At 35.4% G+C, this 17861-nt stretch overlaps 2 protein-coding genes across 2 annotated transcripts; both read left to right on the plus strand.

Moving 5' to 3' along the window:
• The first annotated feature begins 6777 nt into the window (after positions 1 to 6777).
• LOC139086746 (UDP-glucosyltransferase 2-like) lies at positions 6778 to 7614 on the plus strand. The gene has a single exon (XM_070635328.1). It carries the CDS (start codon positions 6778 to 6780, stop codon positions 7612 to 7614), a length of 837 nt encoding a protein of 278 aa, XP_070491429.1.
• Positions 7615 to 10712: 3098 nt separating this feature from the next.
• On the plus strand, positions 10713 to 12242 carry LOC139086747 (UDP-glycosyltransferase UGT5-like). The gene has a single exon (XM_070635329.1). It carries the CDS (start codon positions 10713 to 10715, stop codon positions 12240 to 12242), a length of 1530 nt encoding a protein of 509 aa, XP_070491430.1.
• The last annotated feature ends 5619 nt before the right edge of the window (positions 12243 to 17861 follow it).

Raw genomic sequence — 17861 nt, forward strand, 5'->3', positions numbered from 1 at the left:
AAGATATTTTCAAGTGCCATTACACTCGGAACTATGGTGAATTTAATGAATTTATGGAACTGAATTTTTTTGTGTGTGTTGTTAGGTAATTTGGGTTAATCTGGTGATGGTGTTAACTAGGTTGGAACTGTGATGGTAAGAAGCCTTTCGTCTAAGACAACTTGGTGGGCAACCTGTTTCATAAGTGTATTTTTTTGCAAATTGTATGCCGTTTGCTCTTTCTTTTGACAAATGGAAGGGAAGGACGTAAGAAGGGAAGAGGTAAAGAGGGGGAGAGGACAAGAGAAGGGAAGGAGTAAATGAGGGGATCTGGCGTTCACAACGACGCACCTCATTTTGAATAAAATTTCAACCAACCCTTAATTATTGCGACTATTGTGCAGCTAACTTATATTAAAAATTCTCTGACCATTCCCCATGCAAGACCTCTCTCCCTCCTTGCATTTCCTTTGAAAAAACTAAATTGCAAATCTTTAAATTAAGAGAAAAAATCACACACAGAATAACAAAAGTCATTGCCAAGTCATTGCTACTTCCAAGAACTTTTCATTCTCATCTCCTTTAACAACACGATCCAGGGGCGTAGCTGAAATTTTTTAAGGAAGGGGGCAATAGATATGCCTAGTAGTAGGGAAAAAGGGCGAAGGTGGTTTGGAAGCTTTTTGTATCGATCGCAAGTACTGCATGTGTTGAAAAGGACGCTAGAGTCCTTGACATTCTTGAACCCGAACTGGCAGAGATGAGGTTTGACCCTCAACCTCTTCCTCACTTAGCCATACATCTCTGAAATAATCTGACAGAGATGTCCCAAAAGCGTAAATTCCCAAGAATTTTATACTGCTTAAAAATCAATATTAATTTTAACAATTCAAGTCCCACACAAAGTTGTTGATACAATATTTTCATCCCGATTTCCCAATGCTGATAACTCTTGGCATTTTCATCGAAATCATCCAAAAAGTAGTAAGGCATAAATTCCACATCTTCATAAATATATAAAAGGATTTTACTTCCAAAGATCTTATTGTTTGTTGACATTTTGGTGCTTGTTGTTTTTATCTCCATCACCCCTCCAAAAAATATAGTAAGTTAGTAAGGCATACGCGAGAAGAAAAGGGCCTGTTATCGGCGATATAAAATCTGTGTGACAAGACACAACACAATGTCAGTAAATAGAACATGACACTGTTTGTCGGCTGTTTGAATACATGGACTTACAACTTTGTCGGTTGACAATGATGAATATTCACTGTGAACGAATGAGAACTCCCCTTGCTGCCGACTTCATGTAGGCTTAAATTGAAAAAATAGCTTTTGATGAGGAATGCGAATGAAATATGATCAAAATAAAAGCTGTTTATTTGCTTTGAAATTTTAATAAGCAATATGGATTTAGAGAGGGGGGACGGAAAGATGTTTTTTACGTGTCATGGCTATTTGTGGATGTTCCTTTGAGCTGCTTTGTTTTGTACTTTGATATTTTTTATGATTATTATGATTGTCACGAAGTTTTTTTTTTGAGCATTTTATGTTAATTCAGGATGATTCGTTTGATGTTTTGTGGATGAAAAGGACTTTGATGATGACACAATGACTTCAAAGGAAGTGGCAATTTAGTAATATTATGACTTTATATTAAGTGACTGCCACATGGTATACGAGTCTCTGTCACATGACATGGAACAGGATGTCACAAAACATCCAAGTCTCTGTCACATGGCATCAAAGTTGTTGTCACATGGTATCCATGTGGCTGTTACGTAGCAACCAATTGGCTGCCACATAGCATCCAAATGACTGTTACATGGCATCCAAATGACTGTTACATGGCATCCAAATGACTGTTACATGGCATCCAAATGACTGTCACATGGTATCTAAGTGAGTGTCACATGGAGTCCAAGTGATTGTCATATGACGTCCAAGTGACTGTCACATGGCATCCAAGTGACTGTCACATGGCATCCAAGTGGCTGTCACATGGCATCCAAGTGACTGTCACATGGCATCCAAGTGACTGTCACATGGCATCCAAGTGACTGTCACATGACATCCAAGTGACTGTCACATGGCATCCAAGTGACTGTTACATGGCATCCAAGTGACTGTCACATGGCATCCAAGTGACTGTCACTTGACATTCTCGAGCCGGAATTTCCAGAATTCTAACTCCGTCCTCTTGACTTAATCCAGTGCTTCTTAAATTATTCTCCGCGATACGCTCCAAGATCTCAGATTAGTCACAAAAATTTAGTCGGAAATTCCTTTCACGAATTTATTTAAAAACGTTAAGTATTGAAAAGTTTGAGAATCACTGGTCCCAATCAATACAGCTTAAAATATCAAAATCTACAACAAAAAAAGTCATCCATAGAAAATAAATTCTAAAATGTTTATGGTCAATCTCACTCAAAACTGAAGTGAGTGTAAAGCATGTAAAGCATCAATCATGGATGATTCATCAGATTGACAATGTATCAAGTATGAAAGCTTCATCCATGCAGGCATAAAATGACATCAATTTTACAGACTAAAGAAGAAGTTGTGCCTGAAATAAAAAGTGCCATAAATAAAATGCTTTTTTATAAATGTGCGTCGAGTTCCAACAATATGCCATCTCTACATCATGATCATCCGCATGTGTCCATAAATTTGAAATTTGTTAGGCAAATAATTTACGAATTTTGTGTCACATCGCATCAACATCGACTAAAATGATTGATGTTCAGCTCAAAAGTTTTTTGCTGTTTCTTTCCTGTGTTGGATTGAGCGCTGCTTATCTCATCCATTCACATTTGATAATTCATTATTCAGGGAATGAAACTTTTTGTTGTGCCCCATCTGGTTTTTTTTTAAAAATGTTGTTGCTGTTGTGGATCTTAATTCTATTATTGATTGGAATTTTAGGGAATTTGATCAATATTTTTTTGAATTTTATTGTGTGTTTTTCTGTTGATCTTGAGTAGAGTTATAGCTAGTCATGGTATAAAGTTCGAATTGAGAGCATTGGCATGAGAGACTAAAGTGTCAGTTCTTTGTCCCTAATTGCACAGGTTTGATAATCGAACTAGCGGTTAGATGGTCAGATTACAGACCTTAATGACGCATGTTTGATCATAGTGGCTAGAAGGTTCAGCTAAGAGACTCTAATGACCCGGAATCGAGCATAATGATAAGAGAAATCACCCAACTGACCCTAAAAACCTGGGTTTGATCATAGTAGTTCGAGGGGTCAACCAACAGACCCTAATGGCCCGGGTTCTATCATAGTAATTAGAAGGGTCAGCTAATAGACCTTAATGATCAAAGTGATAAGAGGGGTCAGCTAACATATGTTAATGGCCCGGATTCGATCATAATGACTAATGGACTCAGCTAATAAACCCTAATGACCTAGTTTTGATCAAAGTGATTGGAATAATAGCTGTTGACGCGGACTAGATTAAAATGGTCAGCTAAATACTCTAATGATCCTATGGAATATTGTAAGCACAGTTCGAATCCTTGTCATATCGACAACACTCAATATAATAGATTAAGAAGATCGATCTCTGGTAGGAATCGAACCCAGATCTTCATTAAAGAGAATATTACAGAAAATCGTTTTGTTGCCTAAGCACTCGGTCACTGAGGCTTTACTATCGTGCTGTCATATTGACAACATGATTAGCTTAATACTCCAAATTCCTTTCTATTTAGACACCTCACACGTGTTAATTCCAGAAAGTATCTAATTGAATTTGGATGTTTTTCTTTCTATTCACTTAACAGTCACCAGTTAGCAGTCACTTAACACTATACCACTTAGCAGCTATAAACATTCTAGTCATTCAATATGATTGACATTTAAGTTCGATATCTACCTTAATATATCGAAGCTAAAACGTTTAATGAAATTTTATCTCCACTTCCATTCACAAATTATTTACTGAGCATTCATAGCTTAAGGCTATGTAAAGTAAACTGAATAGGAAGTTGAAAAATATTCATTGTTAAGTTATTTTTTTCCTTCATTCCTCCCACCACCTTTAATGTTCCTTTTCTCTGTGCTTCCTTCCTTAAAGGCAATTCTACGTCTTCTTCCTAAATTACGGTAAATCATTTGCGACAATTCTGCCTTATATTCATCGTCATTCATCTTGGATGATGGAAAGGTACAACTTTTTTTGTTTAAATATGTAATTGACGTTTTTCTGGCAGTTTTCTCCTTTGTTAGGGGTTCCAAATTTATTGCTTTTTAAGTCAAGCTTCTTTTTGGGGTTGATGATTTGAATGTGCTGCGTAAATGATTTTAATGATGGTGAAAATTTGACTTTTTTATCGAATTAATTTGTCATGGAATATCCAAAAGGAATTTTGAGATTTTTGTGGGGATTTATGAGAGATTAATCATGGTATGAAGTGTTGTAGGAAGAACTGTGTATATCAGAGCTGCGGGGACTCGTTGAAATCAAATGAACTCCATGAGAGCATCTTCAGATTAGAGTCATGTCAACTATGATACAAACTAACTTGATTGGATCACATTACCATCGGCTCTTCGTATTTTGTTGGAATGCTTCCTATCAGAGCTCGAAAAATCAACTCAAGTCAACAAAATTAGAGTCAACTTCATACAAAATTATCAGTATGGACTGTCAATATCATTAAGAGTGAAGTATTAAGGGGTTTACAGAGAGTATATAATTCATATGCATATGCCACTTTGCTTCTTATAGGGCGTGGATTAGTACTATGGATTTGCTAAGGTGACCTTTTTCGACAAAGTCTCAAAATGTCCTATTCAATGAAATTTTCATTAAAGTCAAAAACTCCATGCAAATATCAGGAATTTTTGACAAATTGGTAAAACATTTTCCTTTTAGAAGGTCAGTAGTGCCAAAGAATATGGAAAAAAGTGTCGATAGAGATAGTGTCAATTTTGGAAAATCTTAGCTGGCCAGCCAGCTAAATTAGGAGCCGACTGGAGGCCTGCTTCACATTATCTGTACGGCCTTGAAGTAAGAAGTAAGATATAGTCCTAATCATTGTAATGGTTGGAAATTTCTGTTACATTCATAATGGGTTTAAGAAGGGAGTGATTGCAATTGGCAGGCGGAAGTCGTCGATAGAAATGGGGGAGCTTTAGGCGTCATCTGAAGGAGGCCATGGATTTCAGTTGATCTGTACGGCCATCGAATTAAGTAAGTAAAGGAGTGATGTGACCTTCAAACATCTCATCTCCGCATTCTCTTCCCTTAATACGCTCCTGATCATATCTCAAATACTACTTACTATTTTTTGGGATATCTCATATGAGCATCTTAAGGCTTTATTCATTTTTCATTGTATTATTCAATCTATAAGAGAATATGCCATTAAATTACTACCTATGATTAATAGTCATTCCCGAATTATCTTAATACATCGCGGTTTATACTATTCTAAATGACTTGCAATAAGCATCTTCTTGAAATTTTTTGGATATAAAAATCCGTCGTAAAAAGAATTTCCCGCCATAACTGTGGAAAGAACTCTAATATAAAGTAACAAAAGATTTTCTGTTCTTTTTGACTAAATCACCTTTTTAGGACAATTTCATTTAAATTGACTGTGCGCTGCTGATGACAAAGTTTCACAAAATAAATTATTAATAAATTATGTCAGCCTTGACAATGTCCAATGATGATGAATTTCTTTTTAAAAATTGCACAAGACGTCAGGAAATGAGGAGTCAGTGATGGAATAAGAAAATTAAATTGAAAATTGTATGGACTTGTTGCTTATTGTCAATTTACGGACGATTAAATTATTTATGGAGATTCTGGACATACTTTTTGGAATGTAACTTGATTTATTTATTCTGAAATTGAAGATTTTTTTGGGAATTTCTTAAAATTTATTGAGTCGCTTGAGTGCAGAGTCAATTAACACTTGTTGGATTTTCCTTACAACCTTAAAAGTGAGATTTTGGATATGTTGTTTTTAAAAAAAAGTCAAAGTCACTGAGAATTTTGGTATTTCCAGAACAATGGAAGTTTGTATTAAATGTGAGTATTCTTTACATTTTAGTTCCAGTCAGAAAGTGAAACTGAACAGATCAAAATGAAAATAGCCATTTTTGTGACTTTTTGGATACTTCTAACCACAGTCGAGTCTGCAAATATTCTTGCGATATGCTCATATCCCTCTTATAGTCATCCACACTTTCATCATAAAGTATTGGAGATATTAGCAGAAGAAGGACATAATTTGACAATTTTTACGTCATATCCGCATGATTATGGTGACAATCCAAATGTCACTCAACATAAATTTCCGGAATCTACAAGGATTCATGATGAATATACAGACATGCTGATGTATAAGCAGACGAAGATCAATTATGTCAAACAGACGCTGTTTTATGAATTGCCGGCGCATTTTAAGGCTGTAAGTAAGGAAATGGAACATCCAGAAATGCAAAATTTGATCAAAAACAGCTCCAATTATCATTTTGACTTAGTAATTGTGGAATGCTTAATGTGTCCATACTTTTTATTGGCTGAGATCTATGACTGTCCAGTATCAATACTCAGTGGAACAGAAGCAGGGAGTATCATCCATTCGATGTTTGGAAATGATGCAAATCCACTGAAATACCCTGAAAGTATGATTCTGCCTTACCAGCACGGGAAGTTGACATACCTAGAAAAAATCAATTCCTACATTTTCAAATTTTACTACGAATTTTTCTTCAACTTCATCTACATCTTCCTATGTGCCACAATAAATTACAATCACTTCCTCCACTTGGGTATGAAGGCATTTGAGCCACCATCTGACCGCTTTGCATTACTTATGCTGAACACCAATCATGCTGTTGGACATGTCCGTCCAATGATGCCACACTCAATACAAATTGGATTTACGCATGTTGAGAAGCCAAAAGCAATAAAATACTTAGAATTAAAGGAATTCCTGGACAGATCCACCAATGGAGTGATTGTCAAGGCACTCGGATCTAGAGCTAATGCCAATAAATTAGGAACTAAAGTGCTGAAAAAATTCATGAATAGTTTTAGGATGTCCAACATGAGTGTTTTATGGAAAATTGATGGAATCGACGATGAAATGGAAGTGCCTGATAATGTGAAAATAGTGTCGTGGCTACCACTAGCTGATGTCTTAGCACATCCAAATGTGAAGCTGCTGATTTTCCATGGCGGGATATTTACACTTTATGAAGCTATTGACAGATTAGTTCCAATGATTATATTTCCACTGACTTACGATCAGCCTGTGAATGCAAGAATGGCGATCGATAAAGGAATCGGAATGGAAATGGATTTGAATAATTTTGATGAATTTGAATTGTCTGCAGCGATCCAGGAGATGACAAAGCCTAAGTATAAAGCAAATTTGATTAAATTGAAGGCATTGGCATATGACAAGCCGATCGACAATCGAGATCTCATAGTCTGGCATGTGAATAATGCGATAAGAAATAGAATAGTGTATGCTAAGGACTTTGGCAGTATGAGCTACTTTGGAACTCCACTGAATCAGTATTTGACGTATTTAGTTGTGCTTATAGCCTTAATGTACTTCTTATTAAGGAAAAGAAACTTGAAGTCAAAGAAGAAAATTGACTAATTTAAGTGAAATATATTTTAGACCAGTGATGGACAACCTGTGTGCCGTGGCACAATATTGCTATGAACCGAATTGCCATGTGCTACTTCGGTCGAGGCTTATCACTAAAGTGTGCCGCTCAGGTGATACTTTCATGACATTCGTAATCAAATTGATGAGTTAGTTTCCACTATTTAATTTAATTCATTTTTTAACAGGCTTATTAACATTTATGTAAAATACTATATTATATTTGAATAAAATTAAGACTAGATGTGAATAAATTTATGTTAAGTAAATCAACTCTTTTAAAGATATAACATTGTGTTGATTGAGCATAAAACCTTATAAATCTTATTATGGTGAAATTCAGGCAGTTTATCAACTTTAAAAACCTGATTTTTTAAAATATGCAAAAAATAGACAAATTAGGATATTAAGCATTCTTCAACAACATTCCAATTTATGGCGCATTTTTGAAGAACTTGTTTTAAAACTTAATAATGCATTTTATTGGTCCGATCGGATGACAATAAAAAATTCTTAGCTAGACATCATAGAGAACTCAGTTTCGTTTTATCCCGAGCGACATAAATGAAGGCCGAGGATGAGGTGAGATGCGGCTGGCAAATGAGATGAGACTTGAAGTAACCACGGAATTTTCAGGCAGAACTCAAAGTCGATCCGAATTTTGTATGAAGTTGAGTCGACTCAAGTAGGTCGACTTTTCCATGCAAATTTGAGACAACTTCAAGCTTTACTTTATCCTTCCTCTGGCTAGTTGTTAACCAAAGCTCGAAGTCGACTCAAATTTTATATGGGAAGTCGAGTTGAGAAGTCGACTCAACTTCATCTAAAATTCGAGTCTTCGAAATCTTCTTGAAGGTTCCAGTCCTCGAGTCTCATCTCATTTATCAGCATCTTATCTCACCGTTGCCTTTGTGAATCTAGACTTGAGAAAATCGACTTAAGTCGACTTGACTCTTTGTGAAATTCGAGTCACTCTGCCCTAAAAGAGGCTTAATGAAGCCCTTAATCTCCATGACAGAACCTTCTTCATCTCGTGTCGCTCGGGTAATACATCAGTTTCAATGATTTATTACCCTGATGTGCATTTTAATATCCCTATTAAAAGTCTATAAACAATGACTAGATACATATGATAATTAATAACTTTTGGTATTTGTAACCAAAACTAAAAATATATATATTTTTTGTAAAGTCAAGGACACAAACTTGAATTTTTTCAAAAGAATTAGAATTTTTGAATTTTTTCTTAGAAAAAAAATGAAACTGTTTAAAAACTTGAATGCATGCATTGTGTGATTTAATAACGTTGATGATCTTTGCGAAAAGGAAATCAGTCGATGCTCTTGCATCTAGAGTATAGGAGTAGCTAGATGTTTTGTGAGCGATTCTTCACTTATATTTTGGGATTTTTTCACGGAAAAATCTAGAAAATTGCAGATTTTTTCCAAAAAGATGGAGGGAAGGGGGGTTTGGGGTCAAAATACTGTATACTCTCCTGATTTCGACGGTCTCGTATCTCGACTGAGGGCACAAACGTAAAAGTGACCTGGATTCTACTATATCGTGTTTGTCGATCGCAAGAAGATTTGTTTCCAATTAGGAATTGCATTTTCAAATGACATTAATACAGAAGAATAAATCAAGCGAAATTTGACCAATCCACGGGACTTTCTTAAATACTGTAAGAATATATACATTCACATTAAGCTCAACTCAATATGCATATATATGTGCATATATTGATTAAGATGACACTTGTTGTTTATCTAATTTATTGAAAATAAATTGAAAAAAAAAAATAAAATAAATAAAATAATTTTCAAAGATATGAAGAAGAGTTAGATTTTTGGGGTTTTTCCTCCAAAACTTGGTTGAGAATGAGAATGAAATATTTTTTCGGGCACGTTTAGACAAAAAGTTTTTGGGAATTTTGTAGAAATTCTCCAGAATTTTCACAAATTGACCCTAACAGGCAAAGATTGTACTTTCATAGTACAGAAAGTCGGAAATTTTTGGTTGTAAGTCTTACCAACACTAGCCTGATTGTAAGGTTGCTACCCTTTAGACAAGATGGCTTGGATAGGTCTTTAATGTACTTATCCCGGCACAAAGCTTGGTCGCCGTGCGACTGTATTTGGCGATATCAGCGACTTCACATTTAATCAGCTTAGGAGAAAGATTTCGGCATCTCTAATTTCCATGAACTTTGAAATAATTAACTCGAACCGAGAATCAAATATGTGACCTCGAATTCATTCTAATCAGTCTAATTCTAATCAACTCAATAAATCACATGAAAAGACATCGGAATCAATTTTCTATGAAAAAAACCCAGAGCGAGGACCCCTTATATATCCTAAATATGCATCCAATTCCCAGATTAAAGTCTTAAGAAAAGCATAAATATATAAGAAGAGAAAAAAAACTTTTTTGGCACGTTTACGTATTCTTATTCTTATTTTTTTTTGATGATCTTTAAAAAATGAAGGCAATTCCAAAAATGAGTTCTTGAAAAATCTTTTCATTCATTGGATGTGGACAGATTGGAGCATGCTCTATTGTATGGAAAAAGCATGCTTTGAGTATGAACATGCTTAATGATGTGAGTGGACACTTTTTGTATGTTAGGAGGGAAGGGGAGGGGTGGGGTGGTCAGCCTAATGTCCCACCTATTCCCCTTTTGGATGAATCTGTTCAATATTCAGGATAAAATTCCAGCCGTCCCTTAAATATTTCTGTTATATTCAAGAATTCATCATTCCAGACCTCACCCCACTCCATCCTCCACCCCCATCTTCCCCCATGACCACCAGAATGAATCAGAGTCAAAAATCACAAATTAAGCTCTGACATAATATTGTGCAATATTTTGAATTTTTAATTTTTTTGATTATTTTGGCCATGTGACACACATCATATGCCTCCATAACCATCAAAAGAAATGTGGAAATTTACATCATCAATGTCCAATTATATAATGAATTTCATCAATGATTTAAGGAATTGACCAGTTTTTTAATAACTTTAAATTGGTCTGCGTAACTTTTACGGTTTAGTCTCTGTCCGAATTTCAAACTGAGTAGATCACAATGGAAATAGTCAAGCTTGTGATTTTCGTGATATTCTTGGCTGAAGTTGAGTCGGCAAATATACTCGCGATATTGTCATATCCATTTTATAGTCATCAGCACTTTCAGCATAAAGTATTGGAAATTTTAGCAGAAGAAGGACATAATTTGACAATTTTTACGTCACATCCGCATGATTATGGTGAAAATCCAAATGTCACACAGCATTTATTTGCTGAAACCAACAAAATTCATAGACAATATTCAGACATGCTGCTGTATAAGAAGACCAAAATGAATTATGTCAAATTGTCGTTATTTCATGAATTATGGGCTCATTTTTATGGAATTAATAAGGAACTGGAACATCCAGAAATGCAAAATTTGATCAAAAACAGCTCCAATTATCACTTTGACTTGATAATTTTGGAATGCTTCATATGTCCATATGTTCTATTTTCTGAAATCTACGATTGTCCATTTTCAATACTTAGTGCAACGGAAATAAGTAGTTCCGGCCATTCATTGGCCGGAAATGATGTAAATCCAATGAAATATCCCGAAAGTTTGATTCTACCTTACCAATTTGGGAAGTTGACGATCCTCGAAAAAATAGATGCTATAATATTCAAAGCTTATCAGGAACTGATCTTCAACTTCATCTACACTTTCCTATGTGCTACAATTAATTTCAACCACTTCCTGCACTTGGGTCTTAAAGCATTTCAACCACCATCGGATCGCTTTTCATTACTCATGCTGAATACCAATCATGCAGTTGGATATGTCCGTCCAATGATGCCACACTCAATTCAAATTGGATTTACGCATGTTGAGAAGCCAAAGGCAATAAAAGATTTGGAATTAAAGGAGTTCCTGGATAGATCAACTAATGGAGTGATTGTGAAGGTTCTCGGATCTAGACTCAATGGAAAGGAACTAGGTCCAGAAATTGTGAATAAATTCGCGAATGCATTTAACATGACAAACATGAGTGTTCTGTGGAAGCTTGATGAATTTGAGAGTGAGCTGGAGATGCCAAATAATGTGAAAATTGTGTCGTGGCTGCCACTAGCTGATGTCTTGGCACATCCAAATGTGAAGCTGCTGATTTTCCATGGTGGAATATTCACACTTTATGAAGCTATTGACAGAGGAGTTCCAATGATTGCATTTCCAATAGCTTTTGACCAGCCTTTAAATGCACGGATTTTAGTCGATAAAGGAATTGGAATGGAAATGGATTTAAATAATTTTGATGAATTTGAATTAAGTGCAGCTATCCAGGAGATGACAAAGCCAAAGTATGCAGCAAATTTGAGCAAATTGAAGGCATTGGCATATGATCAGCCGATCAACAATCGAGATCTCATAGTCTGGCATGTGAATAATGCTATTAAGAATAGAATAGCATATGCTAAGGACTTTGGCAATATGAACTACTTTGGAACTCCGCTGAATCAAATTTTAATATACTTAATTGTGTTTATAGTCTTAATGTTCTACTTATTAAGGAAGAAAAATTTAAAAGCTAAAAAGAAAATTGATTAATTTTAAGTGAAATATATTTTAAGGCCAGTGTTGGACAACCTGTGTGTCACGGTACACTACTGTGCTGCAAATGCTATGAACCGTATGCCATGTGCGGTTTTTGACGAGGCTATCCAGCAAAGTGTGCCGTTGAATAAAAAAGATTGTCCACCACTGTTTTTGGTGATCAGCTGTGATTTTTATGTCATTTACTAACAGATGGATATTTAAAATGTGACATTTAAATAAAACTAAAACTAGATTTGAAGTAAATTTATGTTAAATTAATCTATAATCCAATATTTGACTATTTTGAGTGAATAAGAGCAGCATAATCTAATAAACTGTCTACGTGACGGCCAACTGTCATTTAGTGCTGTTAAAATGGAACCGGCTTTTGGTAAAACTCTAATGCCACTGTCGTAAAATGCAACTAAGACTTTTATGGTTGAAATGGAGACAGCTTTAGGAGTCATTTATAAGCAATGTTCTTGTTACTGCTATATTGCATTATATAGAATAAAATGAAATGATTCTGAATGTACCTGTTTTTTATGGAGCTTGCAAACACCCCCATGAATTTTGTTTTGCAAAAAATTCTTGTTTAAATTCATTTCAAAAATCCATAAATTTATATGATTTTTTGTCATAATAAAAAAATATTGAAAATTTTCGTGTTATCGAGTGACTTGAGCGCATTTTTGGCCAGCGATCAGTATTTGAATGGCAGACAACTAGTTAATCAGTTCCATAAACTCACATATTCACCTAAAATGCTAGTTAATGTAGAACCAAGTCACTATTAGGAAGCATTTAGAGCAATTGTAAGCGAAACACCTGTGTTGTATGCCTCAACTGAAATTAGAGACTTATTTATGTCCACCCAGGTTGGTCTCCACTAATTTATAGATCGTTTTAAGCTACAAGACCAGGTTAAAAGCCAGCAACTCAATAAGAAGGAGCTAATGCATCAAATACCAGCTTTCTAAGTTGTCTGGCCACTGAAATCTCACGCCTCACCCAGTCAGTCAGTTAACCAGCCACTCAGCCATAAAACCAGCATACCAGTCATCTAGTCAGACAACTTGCCTACCACTCAGCCAAATAGCCAGCTAGCCAGCCTATCAACCAGCCAGTCAATCAATCAAACGAGAATCTAGAAAGCCAACCTGTCAGTCATCGATCAATCCAGCCAGCTAGTCAGCCAACCTGCTAGCCACCCAGCCAATCAAAGTAAAATTATATACGTAAATTCTTCTAAAATGCGTTGAAAAACAAGACACACCTTTTTTCTTAGAAGAGTTAAACTGTTTAATGGCTGAATGACTGATGGAGAAGAATTTGATATGCCAAAAAAGAACTGAAATGTCAGATTAAATATAATTTAACAAATTGATTGTCAGTGGGAATCAGAGGTATAATAAGAAGAAAAAGGGGAGGGGATGTATCTATGATATTATTGAATATTCAATTGAAACTGCTTATTGTCCATTCTAAATCCCCCCACTTCCAGCTACACTCCTGATCAATATATACTTAAATTAGTCATATTAGAATTGAGCATATTCTAGAATTGAGCAGTAGATATTAATAGAATTTTTACAGTCTACTTTATAGCCTCGTTTATGATGTGTCGCTTGATGTTTTATACAATAAAGTATTTCCGAAAGACACACGACGAAGAAAAAAAAAAGACAAAAAATTCAGTCATAAGAAAAGATGAGATGGACAACTAATAAACTCATGGATTTAGACTATTAATAGAGGTAGGACTGCATTTTGTATTGAAATTCTGCAGCAATCATATTCAAATGCTTTCTAAGAATGGCCAACGAGCAAAATTGATCATCAGTAAGAATGGCCAGTTGATATGTTTCAGTTGCAAAGAAGCACGTGATTTAGAGATGATTCAGAAGATTGCTATTCTGGATGCATATGAGAACAAGTAATCGAAGTACTTAATCGGTTCTTAACCATTCCACTACCGACCCACCTCAACCCACTTCAACTCACAACATTCAACAGCTCCTGAAAAAACTGCAAACGCAATAAAAATTAATTTTAAATTTCCACTTAGACGATCAAGACAGAAGTCATTACAAAGTAACTTCCCTTTTTTGTGCTGAGCAGAGCACAGAACTTTGTCGATAGAAACAAATTATCATTAAGAAATGCAAAGATCTAGAAAAAAAACTTTAGACATTATGGGAATGTTTGGAAGGTATGGGACGGTAAACATGGATGTATTGAGAACCCAATGCAGCACTTCCGCTTCCATCTTACCCTAATTCTCTCAACTGTAACAGTTTGAACCAAAATCATATCATAGCAGAATTGCCGACCGTCCCTAAAGCGTTACGTAACATCCAAACATCCCCCTTAACTTCCACAAAACAGTCCAAAATAAGAAAGTCTCGAAGGAAATGAAAGCAGTAATGAGAAAAAAAAAAGTTTTACAAACTAAAGCAAAATTATTTTCTTTTTATCTGTTTAAGTAACTGACCGACCTTGACATTAACATCTTCTGAAAATGTATCTTTAATGGAGCATCCTCTGTCATGGGAGTATGTTCTCTAAATTAATGTAGAGTTACAAAAGTTTATAAATAATTATCCGAGAATAGTTTTACGTCTGTTACGTACAGTCACTCAAGTCTGGATTGTTACAAATGTCTGAATATTCTAACATCATTAAAGAGTAAGAAGCAAGTTCCTTTTGCTGTTTGTAGTAAGCAGAGTAAATTATTTTTCTCAGGAACTTTAATAAATGTGCTGTACAGCATCGTTCATCACATTAAAACTTAATTTTCGTTCTGGAGTTTAAAGCTCCTTTCAGCTACAAAGAGTACTTTGATTTATTAAGTTCCAGTTGAAATCGCTTGGATTAATTGGACAGAGTTACATTTAATTAATTTTCAGTTTCCATTAGTTCAGTTTGAGATTCGGACAATGGCAATCAGGGGTGGATTCTGAAGGAGATGACTGAGGATGTGGTCGATTGCCTTTCAGCTATTCAGATCATAGAGATCCAGAGCTGCGCTAGGGCGTTTCGTGGCTAATGATTGTTTAACGAGTGAGAGTGCGCCAGACCACTGCTCTCAGTATAGACAGTAGACAGACAAAACCTAACCGCCCCTTTTTCCCCTTCCCCGAGCGACACACATGAAGACTCCACAGAGCTTTTAAGGCTCTGCTTAATCTCTTTCATGCAGCCTTATGGACGCCAAACAGAACGGCTTCCATTTGGTATTAATAAAATAGGTTTAGGCTTAAAAGCTCTGTGACAGAGCCTTCTTCATTTATGTCGCTCGGATCCTACACTTTGGCCACCCTGTTGGCACCCATTGATCCACCAAGCAACTTAAACATGGAATTATTGAGCAATTAATGACTATGATAATCACATACATATCCAATGTTTGCCTTTATTTCCATTAATTCATAATTTACAGTTTGATTTAAAGATAAAAATTGCATTACGTGTTGCTATTTTATTGGATGTACTATTGTATAAAAGCAGGAAGTTTAGCTGGAATCGCCACACTAGTAATTTTGAACAGAACAGCAGTAAACCAAAAAGTGGAATCTATAATGATGAAATTAGTATTGAGATTGACTCCATTAATATTGCTATACCTCCAACTTAGTGGAAGTTCCATCATAAAGATACATCCAATGATAGACAACATCCAGCACATATAATGCACAAAAGTCGTCAATTTTCTCAAAAATTTACTTGAAAATGACAGTTTTACCCACGATAGAATTGTGGATGTAGCAATATCTGACTATTCTCACACCATAGACACTAATTGCATCATTCGTAAGCTTCGAGGAGCTAATGATAGTGATGTCATTAAAGTATTGACCGGAAGAGGCTACATGCCAAATAGAGCAAGCATAATTGACTATCTTGTATTTGTTGAGGAATTTTCTAAGACTGTGAGTATGGCATTGATGTTTAATGGATATAAAATGCCAACTTTGTGGCATTATGTGTTGCAATTTATGGTTGATCAGGAGAATTAATTTGCTTGTTCTAACCAGAATAGCACAAAGTTCCGTTCACTTATTACGTAACGCTCTTAGGGGTGGAAGTATATGGACGGTCCCCATCTGATTTAAACAGAATCTTACACCAAGTCAGATCCATTCCAGCCTGGAGCCGAATTTTTGATCAATTAACCTATTTATGCTATTAAGAATGATTCCATGATTTTCACAGGACAGCATAAAGATTGGCCATTCGATTCCATCAATGTACAAACCAAAAACCAAGTTCATCCTCATAACGTACTTTGATGACTATAATGCGTATGAAAGGCTGTTAAGTTCTCATCATTTTCCACAAGTTATGAATTTCCTATCGACTCCAACATATCTCAATGGCATCATGATTGATCTGGTTGTTGATTCCATCCGTTCATATCAGATTGCGAGGACATTCAGCTGGTTTAAAATTGAAGCTGGATTTTTCAAGCCATCGTCTTTATTGGATGAGATTATGCTGGTTTATTTTGACATGCCGCCGTACTCGTATTTGAATAAATCAGGCAAAATTACAGGTGTTGATGGACATGTCATCGATGAGTTTTGTAAGCAGCACAACTTAAGCTATAGAATTATCAATGATATTGGCAGATCAACAAGAAGCTTCACAGCATTTGACATTAGTTTATTTCGACGGATTTCCTATTCGTACTCGACAAAATTTGACTCAATATTTCTCAATGATTTTGGAACTAATCAGTGCTTTTTGGTTCCTAAGAATATTCCTGTCAGAATCGTCGATTTGATCGATTTGAATCTATCGATATTGTTCCTTATTTCCATCATTATTGTGGCAATTTTATGGAAAATTTGTCAAATTTTTAAGAATCAGGAAATGACAATCCTCACCTTGACGTTATCGATGCTTAAATTCATCTTTGGATACTCCCTATCTGGTAAATTAAGCTGCCAAAAATGGTCGATAAATGAGCGACTTCTTTTAGTTCCATTTGTTCTTATGTGCATTGTGCTGATGGACTTCTTCACATCCTTTTTGACTTCCTTACTGATTGTTGATTTCCCTATGCGATCAGTAACATCAATAGACGAGCTTAATGAGTCAGACACGATGATTTTTGAGTTTTATTCCAAGTCCAACACATTTGCTGCTTCAAAAATTAAGAAAATTGTGCCAATTGAGGTTTCATCGACATTATCGAAGCTGCCTGACTATTTTGATAAGAACCTAGCTTATGCTGTTCGGTGTAAGTTTGCTGAAGAGTTTGTGAATTCAGCAACAAATTATGACAACAGAGTTCCAATTTTTGGTGTGATTGAAGGATATTTGGATGGTATGAGATGTTCATCATACCTTATTAAGACAAATTTTCCACTCAAGTCTGAATTCATCAACATGATTGCATCATTGCAAGAATCTGGAATTATGGATCACTGGACTGAACATACTGTCAAAAAGTCATTTCCAAAATACATAGAAAATTCATCACTTAATGCCATTACTTTAAATTCTTTGAAATTACCGTTTTTAATGCTGATATTTGGACTTGCTACTTGTATAGCTGTATTTTTGGGAGAAATAATTTATCATAAGTATAACAAGAAGTCAAATCGTGTTACTGATTTACGGAAA

This window comes from Chironomus tepperi, unplaced genomic scaffold (genome assembly GCF_022539635.2).
Source record: "Chironomus tepperi strain 1889 unplaced genomic scaffold, CSIRO-AGI_Ctep_v1 contig_88, whole genome shotgun sequence".
Taxonomy (NCBI): Eukaryota; Metazoa; Arthropoda; class Insecta; order Diptera; family Chironomidae; genus Chironomus; species Chironomus tepperi.

What these genes read in the sequence shown, in the direction of transcription:
- LOC139086746 (XM_070635328.1), top strand. Translation starts at nt 6,778, where the DNA reads ATGAAGGCATTTGAGCCACCATCTGACCGCTTTGCATTACTTATGCTG.
- LOC139086747 (XM_070635329.1), top strand. Translation starts at nt 10,713, where the DNA reads ATGGAAATAGTCAAGCTTGTGATTTTCGTGATATTCTTGGCTGAAGTT.